The sequence below is a fragment of the Pongo pygmaeus genome, chromosome 21 (genome assembly GCF_028885625.2).
Source record: "Pongo pygmaeus isolate AG05252 chromosome 21, NHGRI_mPonPyg2-v2.0_pri, whole genome shotgun sequence".
Lineage (NCBI taxonomy): Eukaryota > Metazoa > Chordata > Mammalia > Primates > Hominidae > Pongo > Pongo pygmaeus.
The window spans coordinates 36,981,311-37,007,178 of NC_072394.2; the positions used below are offsets into that span (position 1 = coordinate 36,981,311).

General features: G+C 51.8%; 2 protein-coding genes across 4 annotated transcripts in view; one reads left to right on the top strand and one right to left on the bottom strand.

Annotated features, from left to right (window-relative positions):
• Positions 1-294: 294 nt before the first annotated feature.
• Positions 295-14,029, top strand: MAP1LC3A (microtubule associated protein 1 light chain 3 alpha). 3 transcript variants are annotated; one of them, XM_063659149.1, is made up of 7 exons: positions 295-478; positions 9,299-9,421; positions 11,656-11,778; positions 12,403-12,573; positions 12,892-12,947; positions 13,035-13,141; positions 13,424-14,029. In XM_063659149.1, the coding sequence occupies exons 2-7, from the start codon at positions 9,301-9,303 to the stop codon at positions 13,584-13,586; spliced, it is 741 nt and encodes a 246-aa protein (XP_063515219.1). In that variant the 5' UTR covers positions 295-478; positions 9,299-9,300; the 3' UTR covers positions 13,587-14,029. The 3 variants fall into 3 exon arrangements, with proteins under 3 accessions (XP_063515219.1, XP_063515220.1, XP_054322704.1); XM_063659150.1 differs by lacking the exon at positions 11,656-11,778; XM_054466729.1 differs by lacking the exons at positions 295-478; positions 9,299-9,421; positions 11,656-11,778 and having other exon boundaries at positions 12,279-12,573; positions 13,424-13,593; positions 13,856-14,029.
• Positions 14,030-14,225: 196 nt separating this feature from the next.
• The window catches only part of PIGU (phosphatidylinositol glycan anchor biosynthesis class U), a 114,278-nt gene continuing 102,635 nt past the window's right edge, over positions 14,226-25,868 (bottom strand). Inside the window, exon 12 of the mRNA XM_054466731.1 lies at positions 14,226-14,659. Coding sequence (XP_054322706.1) covers positions 14,546-14,659 — 114 coding nt within the window. The 3' untranslated portion in view covers positions 14,226-14,545. The remainder of the gene's footprint in view (positions 14,660-25,868) is intronic.

The window sequence follows — 25,868 nt, forward strand, 5'->3', positions numbered from 1 at the left end:
ACAAAAGTAGCCAGGCGTGGTGCACATGCCTGTAATCCCAGCTACTCGGGAGGCTGAGGCAGGCGAATCACTTGAACCTGGGAGGTGGAGGTTGCTGTGAACCAAGATCGCGCCATTGCACTCCAGCCTGGGCAACAAGAGCGAAACTCCATCTCAAAACAAAACAAAAAAAGCTTCTGGAGCCGCAGTTATCACGCTCAAGTTCCAGACGGCAGCTGATGGAGGATGGGGATGGCAAAGGATGTACCTTTTCCCTTTAAGGCAATTTCCCAGGAGTCCCATAGGGCACTTCCCACTTAGGCCTAATTAACTGAAGTTCAGCCACCTGCCACTCCTGACTGCACAGAAGCCAGGTGCAGGGCTGCACTAAGAGACACCCAGGGCTCTCTTCGAAGGGGGACTGGGACAGCAGCTGCTGGAGTCGGCTGTCAGCCGCCTCTGCCATAAAAGCCACGAGGAGAAACGATTTTGAGGAGGGGTGAGTCACCAGAACATGTCTGTTTGCTGCAGAGAGACCGTAAGGGGCCTCAGGGAGCAAGTCCACGGGGTGTGAGGAAGGCTGGCGTCCTGCGCACAGCGGAAGGACTGGCCTTAGGGACAGTGATCCACACAGGGACGGTGATTCCACTCAGCATAGCCAGGGAGAGGCCCAGAGGGCAGGGCAAGGTCTCTGTGGAGTGAGGGCAGCAGGGAAGGTGCCTCGCAGGAGAGGAAAGAAAACCTACACTTCCCTGGGGACACGGGCGGGGAGTTTGACCGAGTTTGGCAGGTGGCCCTTTTGCAGCATCTTTTTCAGCCGAGGGTGCAGCAGTCACCATACAGCTGAACTTGGCCAGGTTAAGTCGGCAGAAGAAAGAGGGAGTTAGGACTTTTGGAAGTAATTATGATGGCTGTGGAGTCTGTGCTGGGCGAGGAAGGGAAGTGACTGGAGAGAGGGTGGCAGTGGAATTTTTTTTTTAATTAAAATGTTTTTCCTCCCCAACCCCCTATTTTTTTTTTTTTTTAAATAGAGACAGGGTCTGGTTGTGTTGCTGATATGGTCTGGCTCTGCCCCACCCAAAATCTCATCTTGAATTATAATCCCCATAATCCCCAGGTGTCAAGGGAGAGCCCATGTGGAGGTGATTGAATCATGGGGGCGGTTCCCCCATGCTCTTCTCGTGATAGTTCTCACAAGAGCTGATGGTTTGGTAGGTCCTCCTGTGTTCATTCTCCTGTCGCCTAGCGAAGAAGGTGTCTGCTTCCCTGTCACCTTCCTCCAGGATTGTGAGTTTCCTGAGGCCTCCCCAGCCATGCGGAACTGTGCGTCAGTTAAACCTCTTTTCTTTATAAATTACTCAGGCTCAGGCAGTTCTTCAGAGTAGTGTGAGAATGGACAAATAGTTTCCCAGGCTGGTCTTGAGCTCCTTCGGCCTCCCTAAGCGCTGGGATTGCAGGTGTGAGCCACCGCACCTGGCCAGAATGAAACTTTGGAAGGGCTGATTGTTCAGATAGGCGGGGATCAGTGTGCCCAGCTTGCTTCTGCAGGGGAGGCACACTGGTGAGGTGCCCTCTAGGGCAGACGAGGGAGGGGGGTTCCCGGAGCAGTGACGGTGGAGACAGGTGGGACGAGACAGATGGGCTTGAGAGGACTCAGGACTGCACTGGCAGGTGACGGGGGGTCCACCTGGGCCTGGACCAGGTGATGGGATGAGAAGGGAGGGGGCGATTAGCTAGAGGCACAAGCTTGGGGAAAGAGATGACTTCCTTTGGATGTGTTGAGTTCAGAGGCAGCCTTTGTTCCAGAGACAGAGCCTGGACCTGACAGTTGGAAGCCAAACTGGAGGTGGGGATTGTACGTCACTCATAGTGGAGGCACTGGTGGGTGTGGAGAGAACCCAGGACCCCATGAGTGGCTGGAGGCTGCGAAGGCCACGGGGAGCCAACCTCCCCAGGTGACCAGACCGCTCCGAGGGCTTGAGGTCACGGAGGGAGAAGGGTGGCAGCCCCAGCCCTCTCACTCAGGGAGGTGGAGTTACAGCTGGAGAGGCCTGAGCACGCCCCTGGCTCAAGAGGACAGATATGCGGGTGAGGCCGGGAGGAAGGGAATGGCCAGGTCTGAGGCCCTGCATGGGCTGTGGGGTTGGTGTTCTCAGCCTCCACTTTCCTAGTGAAAGCAGAGGATCTGTGGGGAGCGAGGTGGGGCAGTGTGAGCTCAAGGCCGGAGGACCCCTGAGTGGGTCTCAGTCCCTACAATCTTTGGAGTGTTCCACTTCGCTGCCTTTTTTTTTTTTTTTTTTTTTTTTAAAAAAAAAAGATGGAGTCTTGCTCTTGTTGCCCAGGCTGGAGTGCAATGGCACAATCTCGACTCACTAAAACCTCTGCCTCTCGGGTTCAAGCAATTCTCCTGCCTCAGTCTCCTGAGTAGCTGAGACTACAGGCACCCGCCACCATGCCCAGCTAATTTTTGTGTTTTTAGTAGATACAGGGTTTCACCATGTTGGCCAAGCTGGTCTTGAACTCCTGACCTCAGGTGATCCACCCACCTCGGCCTCCCAAAGTGCTGGGATTACAGGTGTGAGCCACCATGCCCGGCCCCACTTTGCTTTTTTGGTTGTGGTTTTTTGTTTTTGTTTTGATAGTCTCTGTCACCCAGGCTAGAGGGCAGTGGTACAATCTCAGCTCACTGCAACCTCCGCCTCCCGGGTTCAAGTGATTGTTCTGCCTCAGCCTCCCAAGTAGCTGGGATTGCAGGCGTGCACCATCATGCCTGGCTAATTTTTGTATTTTTAGTAGAGAAGGGGTTTCGCCGTGTTGGCCAGGCTGGTCTAGAACTCTTGACCTCAGGTGATCAGACCACCTTGGCCTCCCAAAGTGCCGGGATTACAGGCGCAAGCCACCGTGCTCAGCCTTCACTTTGAGTCTGTAAACGGGAACTGCCAATCCTTCCTCGGAGACAATGACCCTGACTCAGACTTCAGCCCACATGGGTCCTCCCGATATGAGGCCCATTTTTACGAGTTCATCACCTTAAACGAGGCGCCAAGGCACAGCGGTGCTGATGCAGGGCAGGTTCTTTGCCTCGCTCAGGAAGGAATTCAAGAACCAGCCGATAGTAGAAGAAAACAGCTTGATTGAGGGGGTGGCAGGGTTATGGCTGTGATTGCCTACGCCATGGGCAGTGTGCTGAGAGTAGCAGCCCAGGGACAGATCTGAATCCGTGCTTATTCCCATTTTTAATGACATCCTAATTCAGGGGGTGGGTTTTTCAGAAATAGCTAGAAAATGGGCAGTAACTTCTGAGTGTTGCCATGGCCAGAGGTGGTAACTTCCAGGTGTTGCCATGGCAATGGTAAACTGCCATGGCACTGGTGGGCGTGTCTTAGGGAGAGGTGATTTCAGCACTTCTGGTTCAGCCAGTCTTCAATCTGGTCCAGAGTCAGTCCCTCCTGCCTCCTGCCTCAGTGCTGATTGCAGGCCCTGTTTCCCCCGGGACTCCATGGCTTCCAAGTTGCTGACTGACCCTCCACCTCAGAGGTAGTTCTGACACTGTCTCAGTTTTGCAGATGAAGACGAGATTCTTCAGTTCTCCATGTGGAAAAGCAGCTGTGGACCCAGGTCTGTCTGGCCCACCTGCCGTCGTCTAAAGGAGCTCAGGGCCTATGATCTGCCCACACTCGCAGTCATCAGTGGCCAAACAGGCCAGGGTTGCTCCGCCCTTGTGCCAGGCCGGCCAAGGCCAGTTCTCCACTTTTTCTCAGGCCCATGAGTCCAAGTCCAAAGCCACAGAACAGCAGGAATGAGGGGTGGGAGCAGAGCAGTGGAGGGTGCGCTTGACCGTGGCTGAGACCCCCTGAGCAGAAACGACTCCCCCAACCTCTGCTGATCCTCCTAGCACCCAGCAGCAGTGCTTGGCACAGACTCTGTCCCTGCACATGGTCTAGAGGGGGAGATAGACCTTCTAGATGGCAAATGGCATGGAGAGATGACTGTGGGGGCCCAGGGGAGGGGTCACTTATCCAAATAATAATTACTGAGCACCCACCATGTGCCACACTCTAAGTCCTGGGGTGCAGGAACCAAGCATATGCAGAACTGCCCTTCAAGGGCTTGCACTTTAGTGAGAAGGAAATAAAATTTTATAATATTAAATGTAAAACCACAGTGAGATACCACTACACACCCGCCAAAATGGCGAAACAAAAATGAACACCACCAACGGTGGCAAGGAGGCAGCGCACCTGTAACTCCCGCAAATTGCTGATGGGAGCGCAAAATGGAACAGCACTGAGGAGAGGCCTGGCCACTCCTCAAACACACACCTGCCCCCAAAGCCAGCATATCTCCTATTCGTCCAAGTGAAACAAAAGAACATATCCCTTAAAGTATAATTAAAAAAAAAAAAAAACATATCCACACAAACACTGTCACAGCAACGTTCAGAGCAGTTTTATTCACAATCACCAAAAGCTGGAAACAGCCCAGGCATCCATCAATAGAAAAATAAACTGCTACATCCATCCATGGGAACCTATTTGATAGTTTAAAGAAATGGCCTACTCAGGCACAGTGGTTCACGCTTGTAATCTCAGCACTTTAGGAGGCCGAAACCGGTAGATCAGGAGGTCAGGAGTTTGAGACCAGCCTGGCCAATATAGTGAAACCCTGCCTCTACTAAAAACACAAAAAAAATCAGCCAGGCCTGGTGGCGTGCTCCCGTAATCCCAGCTACTCAGGAGACCAAGGCAGGAGAATCGCTTGAACCCAGAAGGTGGAGGTTGCAGTGAGCCAAGATCTTGCCACTGCACTCCAGCCTGGGTGACAGAGAGACTCTGTCTCAAAAAAAAAAAAAAAAAAAAAAAAAAAGGCCTACTGATATCTGCAACAACATGGGTACGCCTCAAAACTTTATGTTGAACTAAACCAGAGGCATAAGAATACATGCTGTATAATTCCATCTAGAAGAATTTCTAGACCAGGCCAGAATATGGTGAGAAATGAGAATAGTGATTGCCTCCGGGGGGTGTGCAGGCAGACTGGGGAGGCCCAAGGAATCTTCCAAGGGGAGCGTTGTCTTTTTTTTTTTTTTTTTTTTTTTGAGTCAGAGTCTTGCTGTGTTGCCCAGGCTAGAGTGCAGTGGCACGATTTCGGCTCACTGCAACCTCTGCCTCCCAGGTTCAAGTGATTCTCCGACTCAGAAGGTAGCTGGGATTACAGGCACCCGCCATCACGCCTGGCTAATTTTTTCTATTTTTAGTAGAGGTGGGGTTTCACCATGTTGGCCAGGCTGGTCTTGAACTCTTGACTTCAGGTGATCTGCCCTTGGCCTCCCGAAGTGCTGGGATTACAGGCGTGAGCCACCGCGCCTGGCCATGTTCTCTATCTTGAAAGGGGTTTGGGTCACATTAGTGAGTGTACTTCTCAGACTCACCAAAGAGTACACTTGACACCTCTGCATTTCATTGTTTGTGAATTTTACCCTGAAAGAAAAAAACCAAATACTGACATGAATGTGAAAGGCTGAGGAGAAAGTGACAGATGTCTGCAACTTACTCTGAAATTCAACAAAAAGGGAAAATGGACAGAGACACAATAAAGCAGATGGAGCCAACTGTTTTTGAGACGGAATCTCAAAATCTCTTGTCGCCCAGGCTAGAGTGCAGTGTGCGATCTCGGCTCACTGCAACCTCCACCTTCCAGGTTGAAGTGATTCTCCTGCCTCAGCCTCCCGAGTGGCTGGGATTACAGGCGAGCGCTGCCACACCCAGCTAATTTTTGTATTTTTTAGTAGAGACGGGGTTTCGCCAGGTTGGCCACGCTGGTCTCGAACTCCTGGCCTCAGGCAATCCACCTGCCTTGGCCTTTGGAAAGTGCTTGGGTTACAGGCGTGAGCCTCGGGGCCTGGCAGAGCCAACTGTTAATGGCAGAATGTAACTGGGTGTAAGGGGCCACTACCATTATTTCAAGTGTTTGAATGCTTTCATAATAAAATGCCCAGAGAAATTATATAGCATATTGGAAGGCGTCCCTGAGGGGACACTTGCACCAAAACTCGAGGTGAGGGTGTGAGGGACACAGAGATCCTGGGGAAGGATGTTCCAGGCAAAGGTCCTGGGGCATGAGCCTGACAGGGATTCCTGGAGTAGCCAGGAGGCCGGAGGAGTAGCTGGGAGGCAGATCCCATGGCCTCCTGGGCCACCATCCATCAACCCTTGGCTCTTACTCTGAGAGGGGTGTGTGGGGACAGGACAGCTGTGGTCACTGTCCTGACAGCGACTGAAGGAGGCAAGGCCAGGGCGGGAAAACCAGCAAGGAGACAATGGCAGCAGTTCTGCAACATGTGGTCGGGGCTCTGGCCCTGGTGGCAGTGGCGGCCGTGGTGAGCCATGGTCGGATTCTGGAGAATCTTAAAGGTGGAACAGACAGGATTTGAGGATGGATTGGGTGTGGAGCAGGAGTGGTGGAAGGGGGTGGTAAAGGAAAGGAAGGAGTCAAGAATGACTCTGAGGAGGCCGGGCACAATGGCTCACACCTATAATCCCAGCACTTTGGGAGCCCAAGGCAGGTGGATTGCCTGAGGCCAGGAGTTCGAGACCAGCCTGGCCAATGTGGTAAAACCCCGTCTCTACTAAAAATAGCAAAAATTAGCTGGGCGTGGTGGCAGGTGCCTGTAATCCCAGCCACTCGGGAGGCTGAAGCAGAAGAATCACTTGAAGGTGGGTGGTGGAGGTTGTGGTACGCCAAGATTGTGCCATTGCACTCCCTACCTAGGTGACAAGAGCGAAATTGCATCTCAAAAATTAAAAAAAAATAAATGAAAAAGGTTTTTGTCCTGAAAAGGGAAGACAAAAGATTCCAACTGGAGCACATTTTAGGGGAAGATCATGGGTTTGTTGTGCACAGGGAAGTTTGAGATGTCTGTCAGACATTCAAGCAGACACATGAAGTAGAGGCCAGGCCACTGGATTCCGGGCCAATGGGGCAGGGGAGGGACTGGAGGGCGAGTCAGCCCTGCTGACTGTCAGGCAGGGGCAGAGCTCAGAGCTTGGGACTTGGGGCCCTCCTCCTCCACCCTGGCCTCAGCTCAGGGCTGAGTCTGACAAAAGACAGGTATAATCACGTCCCAAGGCTGACCCAGTTCTTTGGCTGCTCTCAATGGCCCTGGTCACATTTAATCTTCTGTGGCACTGTGTGTGTGAGGTTTGTCCAGTTTGACACACAGCTCTGGATCAAGAGTCGGCAAACTAAGGCCCTCAGTTAAGTCTGTCTGTTTTGGCAAATAAAGTTTTATCCAGATCCAGCCAATCCCATTTAAGCTGTCTAAGGCCACTACAGCACAACCAAGTGGCTGCCAGAGACCACGTAGCCTGCAAAGCCTAAAATATTTACTGTCTGGCCCTTTAAGGGAAACATTTGCCACCTCCTCTCCATCTTTCATTAAACAGGGTGTGGTTCTGTTATAGGAACACACAGCAAGCTATTGAATAAGACATTTAGGTAGTTCCCAACTTTTTGCTATTATGAAAATGTTACAATAAACATTCTTACCCTTGTTTCCCTGGGCTCCTGGGCACACACAGTGGAATTCCTGGTGTGTAGGAAAGACATGGGCATCTTCAGTTTGGGTCAATTTTGCCAAATTGCTCTCCAGTGTAGCTGAGGTCAGTTACACTCCCAGCAGCAGTGGAAAGAGCCCATCTTTCCATGTTCCTCTAAACTTATTACCTATCAGGTGTCCTCAGCCTTAAGTAGTTACCAGTCTTTCACTGTGTGTAGATTCTCTTGGATTTCCTGGCTGTGAGTGACAGGTTTGCTCTTTTTTTGTCTTGGTGCTCTGGACCCCTGTACAATACTGAATTGTCTTTACTAGCCATTTGTTCCTGGCTTTTAAGAGAATATTTCATGTTTCACCACATAGTATAGTGTTTTACCTTTAAGTACATGTTTACTGTATGTTGGGGTTTGTTTTGTTTTGTTTTTTTTTTTTGAGACAAACTCTCGCTCTGTCACCAGGCTGGAGTGCGGTGGCGCGATCTCGGCTCACTGCAACCTCCACCTCCCGGGTTCAAGTGATTCTCCTGCCTCAGCCTCCCAAGTAGCTGGGACTACAGGCATGCACCACCACGCCCAGCTAATTTTTGTATTTTTAGTAGAGACGGGGTTTCACCATGTTGGCCAGGATGGTCTCAATCTCTTGACCTCATGATCCGCCTGCCTCGGCCGCCCAAAGTGCTGGGATTACAGGCATGAGCCACCACGCCCGGCCTGTTTTTGTTTTTTGAGATGGGGTCTCTCACTCTGTCGCCAGGCTGGCGTGTAGTGACACAATCTTGGCTCACTACAACCTCCACCTCCCTGGTTCAAGCAATTCTCGTGCCTCAGCCTCCCACGTAGCTGGACTACAGGCACGTGCCACCATACCCAGCTAATTTTTTTGTATTTTGTACAAAATACAAAATTGTATTTTGTAATTTTTGTATCTTGTACAAAATACAAAATTGTATTTTGTAATTTTTGTATTTTGTATTTTTTTTTTTTTTTTGTAGAGATGGGGTTTCACCATATTGCCCAGGCTGGTCTACAACTCCTGGGCTCAAGTGATCTGCCTGCCTTGGCCTCCCAAAGTGCTGTGATTACAGGTGTGGGCCACCACACCTGGCCTATTTTTTTGTTGTTGTTGTTGTTTTTTGTTTGTTTTCAGCATTTTTTGTTGTTTTTCTGAGAAAGGGCCTCTGTCACTCAAACGATCCTTCATGAGTAGTTGGGACTATAGGTGTGTGCCACCAAAGCCGGCAAATTTTTTATTTTTTATTTTTGAGACAGAGTCTCTTGTCACGCAGGCTGGAGTGCAGTGGCATGATCTAGGCTCACTGAAACCTCTGCCTCCCAGATTCAAGCAATTCTTGTGCCTCGGCCTCCCAAGTAGCTGAGATTACAGGATGCACCACCACACCTAGCTAACTTCTGTATTTTTAGTAGAGACAGGGTTTTGCCATGTTGGCCAGGCTGGTCTCGAATTCCTGGCCTCAAGTGATCTGCCCGCCTCAGCCTCCCAAAGTGTTGGGATTACAGGGGTGAGCCACTGTGCCTGGCCTAATTTTCTCATTTTTGTAGAGACGGGGTTATGTGGCCCAGGCTGGTCTCAAACTTCTGGGCTCAAATGATTCTCCAACCTGGGCCTCCCAAAGTGCTGGGATTACACTATTACTCCTTTTTAAATTTCTTTGAAACTCTGCTCATTGATTTTCTGTATTTATTATCTAAGTAATACATCTATGTAATAAGGCTATAAATCTGATTTTTTTTTTTTTTTTTAAAGAAATGGATCTTATTTTGTCACCGAGGCTGGAATGCAGAGGTGCAATCACAGCTCACTGCAGCCTTGAACTCTTGGGCTCAAGCAATTCTCCAGTCTGGGCCCCCCAAAGTGCTGGGATTACAGGTATGAGCCACCACACTTGGCCTGCCATGGCCTCCCTCCCAAGTTTTCTTTTCTTTTTTTTTTTTTTTGAGATGGAGTCTCGCTCTGTCGCCCAGTCTGGAGTGCAGTGGTGCGATCTCCGTTTACTGCAAGCTCCGCCTCCCAGGTTCACGCCATTCTTCTGCCTCAGCCTCCCGAGTGGCTGGGACTACAGGCACCCGCCACCATGCCCAGCTAATTTTTTGTACTTTTAGTAGAGACAGGGTTTCACCATGTTAGCCAGGATGGTCTCGATCTCCTGACTTTGTGATCTGCCTGCCTCGGCCTCCCAAAGTGCTGGGATTACAGGCGTGAGCCACCGTGCCCAGCCACCAAGTTTTCTTAATATATGTATCCTCATTTTTTGTTTGAACTAAATAATTTTTATTTATATATGACTTCATATTTAGAATAGGTTTAAATTTCCACACAGTTGGAGCTTACATGGCTTTTGTCTGTGGCCAAAGAATATGGTTGAAACTGATTTGATATCTGTTGAGATTTGTCCTGCACCCTAGTAGTTGGGTCATTTTTGTAAATGTTCCTTGTGTGATTGAAAGTAATGTGTTGGTCTCACACAGGTCTGAAATTTAAATTTTAAACATTAAAAAATTAACTGTCAGGTTCAGGATTCTATTGGGGCTCATTGATCATGATTAGTAACTATATTAACATCCTCTATGTCCTTTTTTTTGGTTGGTTTATTAGGTACTCAAAGAGGTCTTATATCTCCCTATGATGGAGGACTTGGCAATTTCTCCTTGTGTTCTTAATATATTTTCAGCTGCTTTTTTTTTTTTTTTTCCGAGACAGAGTCTCACTCTGTTGCCCAGGCTGGAGGGCAGTGCCGCAATCTCGGCTCACTGCAACCTCCGCCTAGCAGGTTCAAGCAATTCTTGTGCCTCAGCCACCTGAGTAGTTGGGATGCACCACCATGCTCGGCTAATTTTTGTATTTTTAAGTAGAGACAGAGTTTTGTCATGTTGGCCAGGCTGGTCTTGAATTCCCAGCCTCTAGTGATCTGCCCACCTTGGCCTCCCAAAGTGCTGGGATTACTGGCATGAGCCACTGTGCCTGGCCTATTTTCAGCCTTAAAAACAAAAACCCTGGAACATGGAAGTTCAGAACTTTCCTCTCTTCACAGAGTTCCTCCTCGCATCATTTCATGTTGATCCTCTTATCCCCAATGTCTTCTGCCTGAAGGCCTATTTTGTCTGAGTTTTCTCTAGGTACATCTTTCGGTTAGTTTTTCTCTAGTACACCTTTTTCCATTGTTTTACTTTTTGGTGCCCTTAGGTTTTAAATGTCCTCTTGTAAATAGCATAGAGCTGCATTTCATTTTTTCTTGGCCAATCTGGTCATCTGTGTTTTAAGAGGTGAATGTAAACCACATTTTCTACCTCTGGTTTTGTACTATATATTTACCATCCCTTTTACTTTGCTTCCTTTTTCTCCCTTTTTGCCTTCCATTATAGTTTTAATACCCATCACTACCCTTTTCTCTGCATTGGCAGTTATAGTTCCGTTTGTATTCTTTTGGTGATCCCTCTTAAATATCTGAAATACACACCTGACTTTACAAAGCCAGACAATGCTCAGTCTCTTTATCCTCCTCTCAAATCGAACTTCCTAGACCACCTTAACTCTGATTGCCCTCTCAGTCTTCCATGTTCTTGTGTCTCATGCATCTTGTTTCTGTGGCCCACAAATTAATCATTATTATTCATGTTGCATATTAAATGCTTGTTTAGATTCACATGTTTACCAATTTGCTCACCATTTTTCCATCTAATTTCTTCCTTTTGGGTTCCATGTCCTTGTTACTAAACTACATTCTTTAAAAATTATTTCGGCGGCCAGACGTGGTAGCTCACACCTGTAATCCCAGCACTCTGGGAGGCCGAGGCGGGTGGATCACGAGGTCAGGAGATCAAGACCATCCTGGCCAACATGGTGAAACTCCATCTCTACTAAAAATACAAAAATTAGCTGGGCGTGGTGGCAGGCGCCTGTAATCCCAGCTACTCAGGAGGCTGACTGAGGCAGGAGAATCGCTTAAACCCGGGAGGCAGAGGTTGCAGTGAGCTGAGATCGCACCACTGCACTCCAGCCTGGCGATAGAACGAGACTCCGTCCCCGCCCCCCCCCCCAAAAAAAAAGATGTTGATCTTCGGTCTGCGCATTCTGCTCTGGATTTTAAGCATCATTTCTGGCAGCTCTCCTTCAGGAACTGCCTCTGCAGGTCTTTCAGTGTTCGCCTCTGGAGCTCTGCTCGGGCCCGCGAGTTCTGGCGTTGCCATCCGTGGCCTTTTCCTTTTTCTCCATCACCTGTCTCTCTGGTAAGCTACTTCCGATCAGCCTCCAGGTCCACGATTTCTCTTCTGTTGTCCTACTCTGCCTTCTCACCTCATCCTCTGAGACCTGAATTTAGATGGCTCTACTTCTCAATTATATTATTCTTTTTCAAACCTGAGCGTTCATTTCTAGCATCTTGCTCTATCCTGTGTCTGACTGTGCCTCCCGCACCTTCTCCCTTCTCTTGCCCTAAGCCCCGTGAAGGCGCCGGGCCTTTGGCTCCGGCTGTTTCCCACGGCGCCCAGAACCGCGTCAGTCCTGACACAGACTCGGTGAGGACGGGAAGTGGTGCCGTGGGGCTGCAGCCTGGCCCGCCCGCTCCATCGGCGCAGGGCGGCCCCACTGCCCTCCGGGCCTCACCTGAGTTCGGGCCACGGGAGAGGTTCGGGCCGCAGGAGAAGCTCCCGCGCTGCCCATGACGTCACGGGACTGTGACGCGCCCGGAAGCCCCGCCCCTCGCGTCCCGGGCGGGGGACCCAGGCTCTCTGCGCCGTGACGTCACGGGTCCGGGCGGGCGGGTTGTGCGTCGGCCCAATGGGAGCGGCGCACTGGCCTCCCCTTTAAGGAATGTTGTGACCTGACGTCACCGGGCGAGTTACCTCCCGCAGCCGCAGCCGCCGTGCTCAGCGCGAGCCCCGGAGCCCTTCAGCGCGAGGCACGGAGCCCCCGGAGCCCCCAAACCGCAGCCACATCCCCGCGCCCCAGATCCCCGGCCTGCGCGCCCAGCCGGGCCCGCGCGATGCCCTCAGACCGGCCTTTCAAGCAGCGGCGGAGCTTCGGTGAGGCCCGGCAGGCGAGCTGCGAGCTCTGGGCAGGGGTGCCGGGCAGAGGGGGGCGCCGGCCGACCCCGACTGCCGCAGGTGACGTCAGCCCCGTGACGTCAGACTCTGGCTGGACCCTCGGGCTGGGAGGCCAGCTCCGGCCTGGGCGGGGGCCGCCCGCTTCCCCACGGCCGTAGGTGCCAGGGGCTGTGGGGCCTGATGGCCCCGGGGACGGGGGCTGGAGCTGGGGCGTGGCCAGGGGTCGCCCCTCGGGGACAGGCGGGGCGGACCTGGGCCAGGCCCGACCCGGCCTCACGGTCTGGCCGCTGTCCGCAGCCGACCGCTGTAAGGAGGTACAGCAGATCCGCGACCAGCACCCCAGCAAAATCCCGGTGAGTCCCGCGTCCCCAACCCTGCCCCGCCCCCGCCTCGCGCGTCCCCGACACGACCCCCTGCCCGCCCGCCCGCCCTGCTCCCAGGTGATCATCGAGCGCTACAAGGGTGAGAAGCAGCTGCCCGTCCTGGACAAGACCAAGTTTTTGGTCCCGGACCATGTCAACATGAGCGAGTTGGTCAAGATCATCCGGTGCGTGGGCAGCCGCCGCCAGGTGGCGGCTTGGGTCGGGAAGGGAGCCGGGTTCCCGCCGAGAAGGGGTGGGAGTGGGGTCAGGGGTGATGGGACTGGGCGGTGGGCCCCTGTTCTGGGGCGGCTGGAAAGGTCAAGGTCGGGGCTGCAGTCGGTGTTGGGTCAGAGGTGACAGCTGGGGTGAGAATGGGTGTGAAAGGCTGGGAATCATTCTGGGGGTCAGGGCTATGTCCGCCCCGTAGCCAAGCCCCTCACAGCTGCATACTCTCCCGCCTGCTGCAGGCGCCGCCTGCAGCTGAACCCCACGCAGGCCTTCTTCCTGCTGGTGAACCAGCACAGCATGGTGAGTGTGTCCACGCCCATCGCGGACATCTACGAGCAGGAGAAAGACGAGGATGGCTTCCTCTACATGGTCTACGCCTCCCAGGAAACCTTCGGCTTCTGAGCCAGCAGTAGGGGGGTCGGCCTGGGAGTCGGGGGGCCCCGGTCAGGCCCTGCCCAGAGAGCTCCTGCTTCCTGAACTGAGCTGCCTCTGCCGTGGTGGGCTGGGCAGGCATGTGCCCCCCTAGTCAGAGGGCACCAACCCACCTACTCTGCCCCTGGGTGGATCCTGGGCCGGTCATGTTAGGGTTGTCCCTCTGGGTGCTGGCTGGGATGGGGGAGGGTGGGGAGCAGCTCCCAGCACCCCTGCTGTGTGGTTCATCTTTTTTTTAGGCCCCTGCCTGTCTGCCCATCTGTCCCTCACCCACCCGAGGCTCTGCCCACCGCCTGGACCTGCCCACCCCTGAAAGACTGGCCCCTGGCTCCCCGCCCCTCAGTCTCCACGTGGTGTATGGATCTGTGGTCATTGTCCCTCTGCAGAATAAAGATTGCTCAGGCCTGCCTGGCCCTGTGCCTCCAGCTGCTTGCTTGGGAGTGGGGAGGGTGCTGGTGGGGCTGCCCGCACCATCCCCAGGCTCTGGCACACAGACTTATGTTCTGTGGCCTTGGTGCTCGCTCTGGAAACCCACACCTGTGTGTAGTGTTCCAGAACATTATTAGGGGCCACCCCCTCTAGAAGTGCAATGCAGATGTGGTCTCAGGGTAGACTTCATAACAAAAAACATTTATTAAGTAGCCACAATCTAACAAGCCCTGCTCACCTGCCTCTTCTCCTTCCTGTCTGGGAGGGGGCTCCTTGGTGTGCAGAGCCACGAAGTGGGGGTCCAAGTTGGGGAGCTCCCAGTTCTTCCCCATAGGCCTTGCTGTCAGCCATGGGTCTCTTTTGGTACCAGAGACTTGTGACCCTGGACTCGAACCTCTTCTGCCCAAGCACTCGCCTGCTGGCAACTCTGGCTGGAGGGCTCGGCCCAGCTTCTGGCCCCTCAGCCCCCTGAGGTCCACGCAGCCCTGTGCCAGCCAGGCCTACTTGAGCACGAGCATGGCCTCTGTGCCATCCTTGGCGGTCAAGTAGAGACCATGTGTGAGGTAGTACTCCCGCCGCAGGAAGGCACAGAAGTAATCAGAGATGAGCAGGATCTGCGGGGAGAGAGAGGGTGTGAAGTGCTGCTGGCTACCTCCCCCTGAACCCAGGATCCCTGAACTGCTGGCAGGTTTTGGAAGACAGGAGCGCCCCTGCCTGGCTCTGGATCACAGGCACTGGAGAGGCCCTGCTCAGGGCCCCCCACCTCAGGGCCCATACTTGACCCTGCAAGGTCTGGCCTCTCAGAAGCTGCCTGGACTCCCCCTGCCCCCACCCATGGTCTACACCTCCATCCCAGGCTCTGGCCTCGAATGCCAGCCTGGTGCCTGTGCAACCAGAGGCCTCTGCCCCATCCTCCCACAGCCACTTCCAACCCAGCCAGGTCCACATCAAACTCCTCACCTTCCCTGTCAAATACACTTCTCCCACTGGGCATCCATGCCCCCATCTTCCAGCCAGGTGCCCAGGCCACAAAATTGCCCTGACACTTCTCTCATACATCGAGCCACCATGACCTGTCTATTCCCCCTAAACTTAAATCCACCCTTTCGATCCATCCCCACAGTCACTACTCTGGACAGAGCCACTGTCATCTAAACAACAGCAAAGCTTGGTCCTTGGGCTCCCTGCTCTCAAACCCGCGCCCACCCCATTCTCCCTGGCAGCCAGAGGAAGCATTTCAAAACCTACATCTGATGGTGCTACTTCCAGCCTTCAAATCCTCCAAAGGCTTCCCATGCCTTAGGGCAAAGCTCGAACTCCCTCGTGCTCTGAGACCTTGCTAGGGTCCCTGCCCGCCCTCTCCCGGCTCCACCTCACCCCACTGCAGGATCTTTACTGTTTCTTCTGCCTGGAATGTTCTCTCCCCGTTCATCTAGTCGACAGCTGCTTACTCTTCAGGGCTCAGGAAGGATCACTTGCCCCCTAGATTAGGTCTTGGCCCCACTAATCTCTACTCGATAACAGACTCATCGAAAGTGTAATTTTCCATTCAGCTGACAGCCTGACTGTGCCTCGTCCCCTGGCCCGGGGCCTCCATCAGGGCAGGGTCTTCGAATGGTTCTGTCACTATGGTATTTCTGTGCCCAGCTCAGTCTGTCTGTCCCATTCTGGGCCACACACAGAAGAATCAAAGGGGGCCTAGAAGCTCAGCCCACTGTCTCTTCAAGGAGGCCCAGAAAGGAATAGGGATTTGCCAAGGGCCATATACACCAGACCCGGAGTCTGCAATCCCAGTCAGCCCAAGCTTCCCAAGACCACTGGTCCCTGGAGCAGGTTGGGAAGGGCCCAGCCTCAGAGAAGGATGAGGGGACAGGGGCTCACAATGCAGACACCGCAGCTTTCAGGCACCTAGAGGCCTCAGAGGATTGGCACCAACCACCTGGCACAGATGGTGAGACTGAGGCACAGAGCACTTGGCTATGGTCTTGGGGCAAGACAGGTTGAGCTAAGCCTGGGATCTAGACCTCCAGACCCTGTCCTGGGCAGCTTCTCACTCACCTGAAGGTAACACAACAGCAGCTAAGGAGAGATTAGAGGCACCTGGAGGAGTTCAGGAAGGTATCCTGTCACCAGCAGCTCTGATGGCCTCAGGACAAGTACCTGCCATTCTATCACCACAGAAGCCCATCTGGAAGGTTGAACAATCCTCATCTTAAGCAGATGGGGAAACTGAGACTCAAAGGGTTCAATGGTTGGCCTAAGGCTACACCTGGAGCACTGGACTAATGGCCATGGACCCAGAAAGGTGGTCCGCCTGGGGCCCAGATCACTGATGAGCACGAGATTGGTCAGTGTCAGCAAAGCAGACAGAGCTCAGGCAGCCCCTGAGGCCCTGCCCCCAGCTGCCCAGCTGGCAGCTCCAGGCTGGCCCACTGGGGGGCAGCGATCACAGCAAAGGCTGACCTCATACCCTGCAGCCCTTTCTCACCCAGGCCCGAGATGCCATCTGGGCAGGAGGAGCCCAAAGCAGGGGCTGAGCTCAGAGGCTGATCCCTGAACCAGGTCAGCTGAGGGGCAGGTGCAGTCACAATCCACAACAATCAAAACGAAGCAACTCCATGTCACACAATAATCATCTGGACAAGAAGCGGGAAGAAAAAGATTAGGTTATTAGGTTGGACCATATATCTGCCAGTTGTGCAGATAAAAAAATGGTTGAATACTGGCAATTTCATATGATCCAACCTAATATAAAACAGAAAAAAGTACACATAGAAGAGTAAGCATGTTATTTAGAAGTACCAGCAGAAATAACAGTAAGACTTTAGGTAGCTATTCTTTTCCCCTATAAGCCTTAACTTTGCAAACTACACACATGTATTCCATTGATAAAAATAAAACTTCGGCCAGGCGCAGTGGCTCATGCCTGTAATCCCAGCACTTTGGGAGGCCGAGGCAGGCGGATCACCTGAGGTTGGGAGTTCGAGACCAGCCTGACCAACATGGAGAAACCCCGTCTTTACTAAAAATACAAAATTAGCCAGGCATGGTGGCGCATGCCTGTAATCCCAGCTACTCGGGAGGCTGAGGCAGGAGAATCGTTTGAACCCGGGAGGCAGAGCGCACCACTGCACTCCAGCCTGGGCAACAAGAGCGAAACTGCGTCTCAAAAAAAATAAATAAATAAAACTTCAATTAAAACAAATCAGCCAATAAATCAATGAATCAATACATCAATGGGGGGGAGATAAATCTTCCTTCCAGAAGAATTCCAAACAATGTAGGTAGTTATATCCCCCTCCCATAGAAGGAGCTTAATTCTTGTCCACTCTGCATCCCCTAAGCCTAGGGTGGTCTAGACTTGGTTACTCACTTCCTCCTGCGGAGCAGGGAAAGGGAAAAGAGTAACTTTACAGTGGAGAGACCTGGCCAACACTATCTTAACCACGTGGTGGAGGTTAACATCAGCTTGAAATCACGTGGCTAGCATGTACCCCCCCAATAGATGTGATGAGAAGGGCACTTCGTCTGGGGTATTCTTTCTAAAAACCCACAACCCCAAGATAATCCTAAGAAAAGCATCAGACAAACCTAAACTGGGGGACAAACCTAAATTGGGTGACATTCTACAAGATACCTGGCCAGTGCTCCTCAACTGTCAAGGTCATGAGAAGTCAGGAAAGACTAAGAAGAAAAGCAGAAGACACTGGAGAGATGTGACCTTAAATGTAACGTGGACCTTTCGATGGGGTCCTGGTAGAGAAAGAGGATGTGACTGGAAAAACGGGAAATCCAAATCCATTCTAGTGTTTCAGACTAATAGTAATGTATCAGGGTGAGTGTCTTAGTTTTGACAAACACATCATGGTAACATATAAAATGTTAACAACTTAGGCAACTAGGTGGGGGCTTACAGGAACTCTGTTCTATCTCTGCAACTTTTCTATCAATCTGAAGTGATTCTAAAATAAAAAGTTTACTTAAAAAATAAATGAACTAGCTGGGAATGGTGGCTTGTGCCTGTAATTCCAGCTACTTGGGAAGCCGAAGCAAGGGGATCCCTTAAGCCCAGGAGGTCGACCTGGGCAACAGAGCAAACCCCAGCTCTTAAAACAGGAAAAAAATTAACAGCAATGACCTATTGTTGTATGTAACAAACTCAAAATATTTTGCTGAGTGAAAGAGAGCTTTGGCAAATGTACACATAAGATTTCCACTTTTCCCTGTATAATAAATTTTACATAAGAAAATGATACACATGCTGAAATATTTAGCAGGACATGTACTGATGTCTGCATTTCAATTTGAAATACACTAAAAAAGTAAGATGGACTGAGGGATGATGGAAGAAGTACAGGAAGATGTGAATGGTAGACTCCCGCTGGTGAGTATGTATATGGGTGTCCAATGCTAAAGCTGTCAACTCTGCTGTGTATGTGTAAATCTGGAGGATAAAGGGGGTGACGGGAAGAGCCCTGTGAGCGGCTTGGGCACACAGCCCTGGGCGTCATCAGTCCTGAGTGGGCACCCTGCCCCCAGGGAGAGGACACCAGGCTGGCCGAGAGACCTGGCCCTTTCAGAGGGAAGCCTGTAGCCAGGACAACCTCTTCTGACCTTGGGGCTTTCCATTTGGGCCGTGAGGAGAGCAGGGATTTCCCAGAGGCCCTAGGATGCAGCCAACACAGCAGCTGCAGACCCAGAGCCCCTTTGCCCAGTCTGGACAGGGGCAAGTTGGGCAAGGGGCTGTGGTATTTGCATGGGCGAGTCAGTGGCTGTGTGATGTTAAGTCTCTTCCTGTCCCCTGGGCTGCATTTTCCTCATCTGGAAAATTACAGTAATAGGCTCTAGCTTGTTACCAACAATGCTGGGCTCCTCTAGTTTTTTTTTTTGAGACGAGGTCTCGCTCTGTCACCCAGGCTGGAGTGCAATGGTGTGATCTCAGCTCACTGCAACCTCCGCGGTTCAAGTGATTCTCCTGCCTCAGCCTCCCGAGAAGCTGGGACTACAGGCGTGCGCCACCACACCCGGCTAGTTTTTTCTTTTTTTGTATTTTTAGTAGAGACAGGGTTTCACCATGTTAGCCAGGATGGTCTCGATCTCCTGACCTCATGATCTGCCCACCTCAGCCTCCCAATGCTGGGATTACAGGCGTGAGCCACCGCGCCCAGCCGGGCTCCTCTAGTCTTTGTGCCAGTTAGGACCCCAGAACATGTCTGTCCCTCTGTGTCCTCAGGTCTCTGGATCCCATCCAATGTGGCTGAAATACTGCCTTGCCAATCCCCTTCTCAGACTTGCCCTCTTCTCCTCCCGCAGCCACCTCTCTGGACACACAAACACGCACACTCACACACAGGTGCACACACATACACGCACACTCACACTGCTCACACATGCTCGCACACACACAGGTGCACACACATACATGCACGCTTGCACTGCTCACACAGGCTCGCACTGCACTCACACACAGGTGCACACACACACAGGTGCACACATGCATGCTTGCAATGCTTAGACACACATGCTCGCACACACAGGTGCACACACACATGCTCGCACTGCACTCACAGGTACACACATACATGCACACAGGTGCACACATGCAAGCTTGCAATGCTTAGACACACATGCTCGCACACACAGATGCACACACATACACGCACGCTCTCACTGCTCACACGCTTGCACTGCACTCACACACACACAGATACACACACATACATGCACACTTGCCTGCTCAGAAGTTCCCTGGCTCCCCCTGCCCTGCCCAGCAGCACTGCAGCTCCCACCTATCCCTCAGAGGCTCATCTCCCGCCAGGAGTCTTCTCTAACCCTGCATTGTTACATGGACCCTGAAGTGAAGTCACTGTCCACTGGCCTCCCAACCAAATGGGGCTGCATTTGCTCCAGTTCTATGGCCCCAGGCCCGGCACAGGGCCAGCTCTCTCTGAGCTGTTTGCTGGTCTCTACCCTCTCAGCGCTGCCCCCAGGGACAGCTCGGTCCACATTCCTCTCTATGGCAGCCATGAGGGCTCCAGAGCTGCCTCCCCCTGGGACCATGATGAAGAGCTCATGGGGCAGCTAGCTGATAAAGGGGTGACCAGGGACAGACAGGATGAATCAGAAGTAGAATGAAACCCTCAGAACATGCTCCAGTGCAGGGCAGGATGGAGAGACAGGGAAATGAACATCTTCTGAGTGTCTGCCCTGGGCCAGGCCCTTTAACAAAAAAACAATACTGTCCCTTTCCAACACCCCAGGGTAGGGCTGACAATGCCTACGTAGAGAAGGGAAGCTCAGGGGTTATGGGCCCTGCAAAAGGTCACATGGTAGGAAGTGAAGAGTTAGGGGCCAATCCTGCCTGTCAGAGGCCCAACCCTGAGTTCTTCCACAACCCCCTAGGGTCTGCACCCACATGAACTGAGTCCTGCTCCATGCCAGGCCTGTGCTGACACCTCAGGTACCTTTATACCCTGCGGAGGCTGCTCTCCCCAGTTCACAGCTCTGTCACTCAGTGGAGAGAGAGAGAGATTGACTTTTTTTGTGAAAAGCCAGTAGAGGTTGTTAATACAGTGTGTCTTGAAACCGCTGGGCTCAGGACGGCAGCCTTGGCCACCACCAGGGCTGCAGATTCCTAGAGAAGCAGGTGCTATCACCCAGGCATGTCCTGGTTCCCCAGGCCTCCTGCTGCTGTTGGGGGCACTGACATTTGACAGCCAGCCCACGCTGGGGGGAATGCATGTGGCCGTCACAGTTGGCAAAGTGCAGCAGCCTCTGCCCACCTGCCTGGGATCCAGGAAGCTGGGAGGCAGAGGAGGCTGGCGGCCGACTGTGGAGCTGGACAGCACTTTGGCGTAACCTGGCAACCCACAGGCCGGAGCGGACATTATGTAGGAGTAAATGGTGGAGAAGAAAGCTCCACCCTGCAGCTCTGAAGATACAAAGTAACAAGTGAAATCTCTGGACCTCAGTTTCAGGGTCTGAGAGGTCACAAGGTGAGACTGAGGATGAGGCTACAAGTAATAACTGTCCTTACATGGCACTTTTCACTTACATGGCACTTTTCCCACATTAAGTCCTCACAACCACCTTCCCAGTTTGAGGAAACTGAGGGCACCACCACCACCCCCCCCAGATTTCAACAGCCTTGACCCTGGTGCCCTGGATGCCAGGCTCACACCTCTTACCTCTGCTCTTCCCAGCAGAGTGAGGTTTTCAGAGCATGGATCTGATCACATTTGTCCTCAGCGCTTAAAGCCAAAGGTGCAGTCTGGACCTCTGCATAAGAGGCCCTTGAAGGCCTGTGGTCTGACCACTGCTGTCTGAATTGCCCTCATTCCCTCTCAAGTGGTACAGCCAGTCCCACTGAGCTCCCAGCAGCACGGTGTTCCCCCTTGCTCCCTCCTTCCTCCTCTCTCTCTCTCTCTCTCTCTCTTCCTCCTTCACCCCCACCCAGGTCTTGCTACCTAAAATCATAGAACCCAGTTAGATCCTACCCATCCCTCAGGACCCCACTTAGAGGCACCTTCCCCAGGAAGCCTCCTTAACAGCCCAGCTCTGGGCTCCCAGCTCGTCAGGCTGCCCTGTCCTGCCCACGTCTTTTCCTTTCTCTCCACAGACCGAGGGCTCCTTGGAAGCACACCTCTGTCTCATTCACCCCTCGCAGAGTGCCTGGTGAATAGTAGGTACCTAATTAATATTTGCAAATAAATAAATTAGCTTCCCAGGAGTTATGGGATGTGCCTGAGGCCAGCGAGCCAGGACAGATAGGGCTGGAGTCGCTACAGAGTTTGGGCTTCCAGAGCCCTGGCCTTCGGTGGCCTTTGTCCTGCTGTATGTAGCCTAGGCTCTTCCTGTCACTCTGGTTGTGGGGGAGGAGAAGGGGCTGGGAAGGGCCTGTGAGGGACAAGCTTGGGATGCTCAGTGCTGGAAGGACAAAGGAATGAACTAAGACCTTGACAGAATGCCACTAGTTGGGAAAAGCAAAGTAAACATGCACATCCAGCAGGATGAGGACAAGGGCTCCAGCTTGGCCACAGGGACCGCATGTTGGGAGGAACGAGCCTTCCCACACACAGACCTGGGATCTTGCACAGCCCAGGCCACACACAACCTGCAGGAAGAAACCTGAAATGGGTCTCGAGCCATCCCCAAATGGGGGCTACACACCACTCAGCCACTAATGACCCACCCAACACATCTCCAAGCATTTCCTCATAGGTCCCATTTCCCAGAATGACACACCAGGCCAACTGACAGGCAACTCCAGGAGACAGGATTGTGGTTTCATCTGTGTTGCAGTGAACAGTGAGTCCCAGGCAGGGGGCAGCACGCAGGAGGTTGGTGTCAGACCTCGGGCTTCAGGCCTCACTCAAAACAGAAAGGAGAATGGCCAATGCAAGGCCAGCCCAGTATCTGAGGGTCTGCAGTACAGGGAGGGGTCAGGGCTGGCCCCTCACAGCAAATAGGCAGTGGCTTGAGGAGTAGAGTTCCAGATGATCCAGATCCTGTTTGGAAGGGTGGGTGGTTGGCCAGGTGCGGCAGCTGACACCTGTAATCCTAGCACTTTGGGAGACTGAGGCAGGAGTTTGGCTTGAGCTCAGGAGTTCGAGCTCGTAACAACATAGCAAGACCGTGTCTCTACCAAAAATTTAAAAAGTAGCCAGGTGTGAGGGTGTGCCTGTAGTTCCAGCTACTTGGGAGGCTGAGGTGGGAGGATCTCTTGAGCCTAAGAGGTTGAGGCTTCAGTGAGCTGTGACTCCAGCCTGGGCACTGCACTCCAGCCTGGGCAACAGAGCAAGACCCTGTCTCAAAAAGAAAAAAAAATGAAATAAAATTTAAAAAAATTTTTTTTGAGACAGCATTTTCACTCCTGTCACCCAGGATGGAGTGCAGTGGCGTGATCTCGGCTCACTGCGACCTTCGCCTACCGGGCTTAAGCGATTCTCCTGCCTCAGCCTCCTGAGTAGCTGGGATTACAGGTAGCATGCCACTGCACCCGGTTAATTTTTGTATTTTTTTGTAGAGATGGGGTTTTGCCATGTTGCCCAGGCTGGTCTCGAACTCCTAAGCTCAAGCGATCTGCCCACCTCAGCCTCCCAAAGTGCTGGGATTACAGGCATGAGCTACTGCAACCGGCCTACTAAAATAAAATTTAAAAAAGGAAGGGCAGGCAGACGAGAAGTCTGTTTTGGATGTAGACACAGGGCAGGAGTGGGGCTCTCAGGCCAGCTACTGGGATACAAGGGTAAGGGGGCTCTGGCTCTGACCCCCTAGGAATCCAGTAGACCAGCCACAGGCCCAAATCAGACCAAAACAGGGATTGGCATGGGGAGGTTGAGGTGTACAGAAGTGTGTTAGAGCATTGGTCATAACATGTGGTTTCTGATGCCAGCTCATTCAATTTGTCATCAATAAGTAGTCATTGAATATTCTTCTTGGTGCTGGGGATACAGCCATGAAGAAGACAGACCCAGGGCTCACCCTAATGGAACCCACAGTCTACTAAGAGGATGTGACAAACAAGACTGTGGATAAATACACCCCTTCGCAGCTTAGTGAGTTTGGGTAAGTCTCTAACCCTTCCAAGCCTCAGTTTCCTCATTTGTATCATGAGTTAATAATAGTACTTCCTTCGAAGGGCTGTTATGAAGAGTAAATTCCTTATAACTAAAGAAAAAAAGGAAAACAACGTAAAAGGCTGTCAGTAGAGTAGTTACGTAAAGGGCTGTCAGTAGAGTAGTTACAAAAAGTGTGGTGAGTTCACATATGCAGGACTCAAATAAAAAGGAGGTTCCTCTCTCACATATGAGCAAGGAAAGATCACCAAGACATTTTACTAAAAGGGAAAAAAGTCCTACTTTCATCATTATGTCAATAATAAAACACACATACCCACACACAAATAAGCCTCTCTCTCCATGAGCCTATGAGTTTATGTAAATGCACACAGAATGGTTCGGAAGGCCATCTGAGCACGTGATCAGAAGATTATAGGGATCACGTGGGGCCAGCCCCTAGTAAGCTCTCCTGAAACATAAGCCACTGTTATTTATTTTTATTTTTATTTTTTTTTTGAGACGGAGTCTCTCTCTGTCGCCCAGGCTGGAGTGCAGCGGCACGATCTCGGCTCCCTGCAACCTCCACCTTCAGGGTTCAAGTGATTCTCCTACCTCAGTCTCCCGAATAGCTGGGACTACAGGCACGTGTCACCACACCCAGCTAATTTTTGTATTTTTAGTAGAGGCGGGGTTTCACCGTGTTAGCCAGGATGGTCTTGATCTCCTGACCTCATGATCCCAAAGTGCTGGGATTACAGGTGTGAGCCACCACACTGGGCCGCATGAGCCACCATCAATTATAATTTTAGGAAAAGATTTTCTTATGTTCTCTGTTTTTAAACAGCATGAAGGTGAGTGTGACACTTTGCCCTACTCTTTTAAAAAAGCTAAATTTAAACAAGTTCCTTTTTGTTTATATGTAATCCTTGATTAATGTTTTCCATCTGCTGGTCACTGACTCACAAAATAAAAGGGTTAAAAAAAAAACTGCTTCCTTTGGTTCATCGACTGTCTCTCCAGGAATCTGCTCTGGGTATTTGAAGAGCATGTTGCTCTTGCTGTTTCCCATGTCAACACACATGAGTAATGGCAACAGGACCCACAAGTTACGTCCAATCCTCTCAACACCCTGGAAGCTGTGGGTCATCATCCCAGCTTTTGAGATAAGGAAACTGCAACCTAGAGAAGTTAAATCACTTGAGGAAGTGGGGGGAGGCCCTCGAGCAATCCACTGGTCTCAATCCCTCCTTCGTTCTCTCACACTCAGGCGCACCCCCCACCATGGATGGTTTACTGTTGTCATTTCCTGTTACTGACTCTGAGGAACAACCATAATTAGTAAATGAACCATGCCACAGGCAGAAAAATAATAGCTCCCAGGGTAAAGGATGGGGCCTTAGTCACTGGTTTACCTGCCGGTATAACTAATAATCCACACATAATTTGTTCTGTAATAGGGTATGGCACTGAACAACTCAAACAGAGCAGGATTTAAAAAACAATCTATAAGCCAAGGTGTTCTCTATATTCACCTCTTGATTTCAGCAATGATATCAAGGTTCTAGATACTTCCTTGAAATTTGTATTCATCTGGTTCCTAGGAGAGCTCTGCTCTGTCTTGCCCAAGGAGGAGAAAATGAGGCAGGTGAATACCAGGCACCTTCCTAGCTCACAGCAGGATATGGAACTGAGAACATGTCCCCAAATGCCATACGTCTCGATGGAAGACACAGAAGCAGGGGCTGGGCTTGGGCTGCGCAGGACATGCAAGGCTGAGAAAAAGACAGTGGGACAAGGAGACCTCATGAAAGGTCTCTATGAGGAGGTGACACTTCACTCTTAGTAAAATTCAAAATGTCTCATTTTGCACTCTGAGGCTCCCAACAGGTCCAAAGGCAAGGGTGGCATAACTTTCATGAAGAGGGGCTCTCTTACCTCAGTCAGTGCTCTGGGACAAGGATATGCCTCGAGTGACTGCCTCAGTGAGCAAGTGGCCCCATCCGACGCACCCTGTTAGTGACCTGGCAGCAGCAGCAACAAAGTCCAAAGCCAGCAGCCCCAGGAAGTACTTGGACCCCCTGCTGGGAGGCCTGTAGGTTGGTGTGGCCTGCCTGAAGGGCAACTTGGAAATACCTGCCAGAGGCGTAAAATGCATATGCCCCCTGACCCAGCAAATCCCATCACTTGGAATCTACTCTACAAAATACCAGCATGTGTGTACAAGAATATGTGGAGGGATATGCAAGGTTCTTCCATTTTATTT

Coding starts and splice junctions, on each gene's coding strand:
- MAP1LC3A (XM_063659149.1), top strand. CDS start 9,301: ATGGATCTTATTTTGTCACCGAGGCTGGAATGCAGAGGTGCAATCACA. Junction 12,574..12,891: donor CAAGCAGCGGCGGAGCTTCG/GTGAGGCCCGGC, acceptor CGCTGTCCGCAG/CCGACCGCTGTAAGGAGGTA. Junction 12,948..13,034: donor AGCACCCCAGCAAAATCCCG/GTGAGTCCCGCG, acceptor CCCTGCTCCCAG/GTGATCATCGAGCGCTACAA.